Source organism: Neopelma chrysocephalum, unplaced genomic scaffold (genome assembly GCF_003984885.1).
Source record: "Neopelma chrysocephalum unplaced genomic scaffold, ASM398488v2 Primary Assembly neopelma1_90, whole genome shotgun sequence".
NCBI classification, from domain to species: domain Eukaryota; kingdom Metazoa; phylum Chordata; class Aves; order Passeriformes; family Pipridae; genus Neopelma; species Neopelma chrysocephalum.
In genome coordinates, this window is record NW_020897752.1 from 1,149,547 (window position 1) to 1,152,951 (window position 3,405).

Below are 3,405 nucleotides of genomic sequence, written 5' to 3' on the forward strand. Positions count from 1 at the left end.
ATGACTGCCCTCCTCATCACCCCTGACCCTCCCTAGCATCACTGACCCCCCTCCCCAGCCCCCCTGACCCCCCTCCCCAGCACCCCTGACCCCCCTCCCCAGCCCCCTACCTCCCCATCAGCGCCGTAGACCTTCAAACCCTGCAAACTGAACCTCAGCACCACCAACCTCCTCCTGGGACAGTCCTGTCCGGGGGACATGTGGCACTGGGGGGGCCGGGCTGTGGCACCCGGGGGTCCCCCCCATGATTCGGGGTCCCCCCATTTCCCAGCGAGGGTGAGCAGGGGTTGGTGGCCCACCTTCAGTGCCCGCAGCTGCTCCTCCAGCCGCCCCCCCTGCTGCTGCAGGTCCAGCTCCTCCACCACGAAGGAACCCACGTACTGGGGGGGCAAAACCCACCCGTGTCAGCAACAACCCCCTGATGCTGCAATTGCTGCCCCCCAAGGCAACCAGCCCACCCTGAGACGATGTTTTGGGGGATCACGGGGATGTAGCCGCACCCAAACCCCATCTTGGGGTGTGTGTTCTCCTCCCCATGGGTAGGTAAGTAGGTAGGTAAGTCACCTCTGCTGGCTTGGTGACACCCCGGGCTCGCTGTTGGGGGGCTGCAGGGTCCGGCCCCCGCCCGTTGGACGGCTTCTTCTTCATGGCAGTGGGGTTTTGGGGGTGAAGGCTGGATCAGGATGGAGTTAAGCAGCTCCGGTGCCACATGTGAATTATCCGGAGCCCCCCAGGGCGATGGTGCTGGAGCACTCCATGGGAGCCTGGATGTGATCCCTGCTCACCGTCCCTGCGAGGAGGGAGGGGACAGACACAACCTGCCCACACTGTCCCTGTTTCCAGTCCCTGCACGGAGCTCCCCAAATCCTGACGCCAATGCAGATGTCCCCAGGTCCTGTCCCCGTCACAAGGGTTCTGCCACACCGGCCCAAACAAAAGGGTCCCGAAGTCCTGACCCCAATCCCAACGTGAGGATCCTGCATCCCAGACCCAACACAAGGGTCCCCGTGTCCCAGCCCCCTGTGGCCTGTCCCTCTGTGACCCCAGGTGCCATGCAGGGCTCCCCACAGCCTGACCCCGACCCCAAGACAAAGGTGCCCGTGTTCCAACCCCGACACCACAGTCCCAGTGCCCTGATCCCAAGTGCAATGTGAATGTCCCCCTGTCCTGCCCCTGAGTTCCACGCGAGGGTCCCATATCCCCACTCCAAGCAGGATGCAGGCAGTCCCTGCGTCCTGACCCCGAGGGCAACGTGAGGAGCCCCAGATCCCAACCCCAAATGTGATGGATGCAGTCCCCACATCCCACCCCCCAGAAGAACCCCAAGAGATCCCTGCATCCCGAGCACACAGTCCGGACCCCAAGGGAGTTGCACGTGCAGCCCCACATCCCAAACTGCAGCAAGATTTTTAAGGTTCCCACCCCATCCTGCCCCTGTCCCCGCTGTCCATGCATTCCGAGACCCCCGTGGCTGTCCTTCAGGGGTGATCCCCAAAACACCAGCCATGGGGGCAGCAGCTTTGGGGGTGCTTTTTCGGCCAGAGCACCCACCGAGGGATGCACCCGGCCCCTCTCCAGACACCCCAAGGGGGTTTGTGCTCCGCAGTCCTCGGCCGGGCTGAGACCGGCGCAACTCGTGTCACGGAGACGCAGCCGCCTGGATGCAAACACATGGGACAGGGGAGTCCGGCTGCACCAGGTGCACCTCATGAGGTGTCTGGGGGTCCCTCCGGTGCCGCCACCCGCGTTACAAGCTCAGGTTCGCCCCTCTAATTCCGGCGCAATTTGGGGGGTCTCCCCCCTCCCCCAGCCAATCCGCGGACAGGCAGCCCCCAAGCCCCGCCCCGCTTTTCCCACGCTTCGTTCCTCAATGGAGCCCCCGGCCCACCGGCCACCCTGGGGGGCCCCAAGGGAGGGATGCTGACCCCAAAATTTGGGGTGCGCGTGAGTGTGTGCGTGACAGCGGACACCGAGCATCCCCAGGGACCCCCATCCCGCCGGGCCCCCATCCCGGCTCACGGGCAGCTCTCGCTTGGATGGCTCCGCAGAAACGCAGGTGAAAAATCCCCGGTGCTGCGGGTCCCGGCCTCCGCTGGTTGTTTTCCCTTAGCCGGCGGCTCCTCCGGCAGCTCCCGCCGTGGCGCAGGGATGCTCGACCCGTTGGCGTCAGGCCCTCGCCGCCAGCCAGGCCCCGGCGAGCCCGAGCCCACGGAGCCCACGCCGGGCACGGGGCAGGCAGCGAACTCCCATTTCCTGCCTCCGATCTGCCCGCGATGAATCACCGCAATTTTCCTCCCCGGGTCTCTCCGTTTCTTGGAAGCGGCGGCGAGCAGGAACGCTCGCTCCGGCTTTTTGGAAAACGTGGCTGCGGCTGATTTTCTGTCCCCCTTTCCCCCCTCTCCTCCAGCCCGGCGGAGCAGCGATTTCCAACCCTGACACGCACACACGTGGTCGCTCGCTCGCTCGCCACCCCCTGCCCCGATGCTCAGACCCTTTTCACCCCAATTTCTACATTCCTTGGGGAGTTTTGCCCACTGCTGCCTGCTTTTGCCGGAAAAAAAATACAGAGGGATGGCTCCGACCTCACTGCAAAGCACCCACGTAACCCAGAGCCTCCCCAGCACCCTCTGGCCAGCTGAGGAGAAGCTGCTTCCAGCCCCAGGGATGCACTTGGCTTCTGGAATGGGAAAGCAGCAGCCTGGGGAGGTGATGGGGTCTAACGCCCTGGGGTGCATCCAAAAATCCCTGTCTTGTGCCCCAGTGATCCCAAGGGTGCAAGGAAAAGCGTCCAACCAGTGGCATCCAAACCTTGGGTCACAGCCAGCACCAGCTGCTTCAAGACACCGTGAGATGCGCTGGCAGAGCCACCGGAACAATCGATAGCGTAGAAACGGGGGAAAAAAGGAAAAAACAGGACAGATGGGGCTGAAGAAATAACATAATGGAGCCCAGTCTGGCCAGGAAGTGGAGACTGGAGAAGAGCGAGCGGCGGAGGCAGCACGAACCTCCCTGGATGCGCTTGCTCTGTTGGTAATGAAGGGTTTCCAACTCAATCCCGGTCACTGCTCCTGGGAAGCAGGGATCAATCCTTTGGATTAAATACAACCAGTCCTGTGGCTTTTGGCTTTGGCTCAGTGTGCAGAAATCACCTAATTCGAACCACAGCCAAAGGATCTGGTGATGACCAAGGGAGCCAACGGCTGGTTTTGGCTCCACTCAAAGTTCGAGGTGCACTTGCTCAGGTGTGAGAAACAGGTGTCATCCAGAGCAGTGTTTTTTTAAAAAAAGACATCTGTGGGGTTGTTGGTGTTGGAATGTTACTGGGAAGAGGGAGGTGGCAAAATGCCCAGTGGTTGAGTGAGGATTCCTTGTCCCCATAAATATCCTACACTGAGAGAAGTTTCT

The 3,405-nt window shown here is 62.0% G+C and overlaps 1 protein-coding gene across 4 annotated transcripts in view; it reads right to left on the bottom strand.

The window, feature by feature from the left end:
- SH2D5 (SH2 domain containing 5) overlaps positions 1–2,604 on the bottom strand; it is a 7,326-nt gene extending 4,722 nt beyond the window's left edge. Inside the window, exons 1-4 of one of the 4 annotated variants that reach the window (XM_027693207.1) lie at positions 2,020–2,604; positions 565–790; positions 300–380; positions 111–185 (exon numbers count right to left, since the gene is read on the bottom strand). In XM_027693207.1, coding sequence (XP_027549008.1) covers positions 111–185; positions 300–380; positions 565–648 — 240 coding nt within the window. In that variant the 5' untranslated portion in view covers positions 649–790; positions 2,020–2,604. Of the gene's footprint in view, positions 1–110; positions 186–299; positions 381–564; positions 1,413–2,019 lie in introns of those variants that run through there. The other 3 variants (XM_027693206.1, XM_027693208.1, XM_027693205.1) reach the window with 3 other exon arrangements.
- Positions 2,605–3,405: the final 801 nt, after the last annotated feature.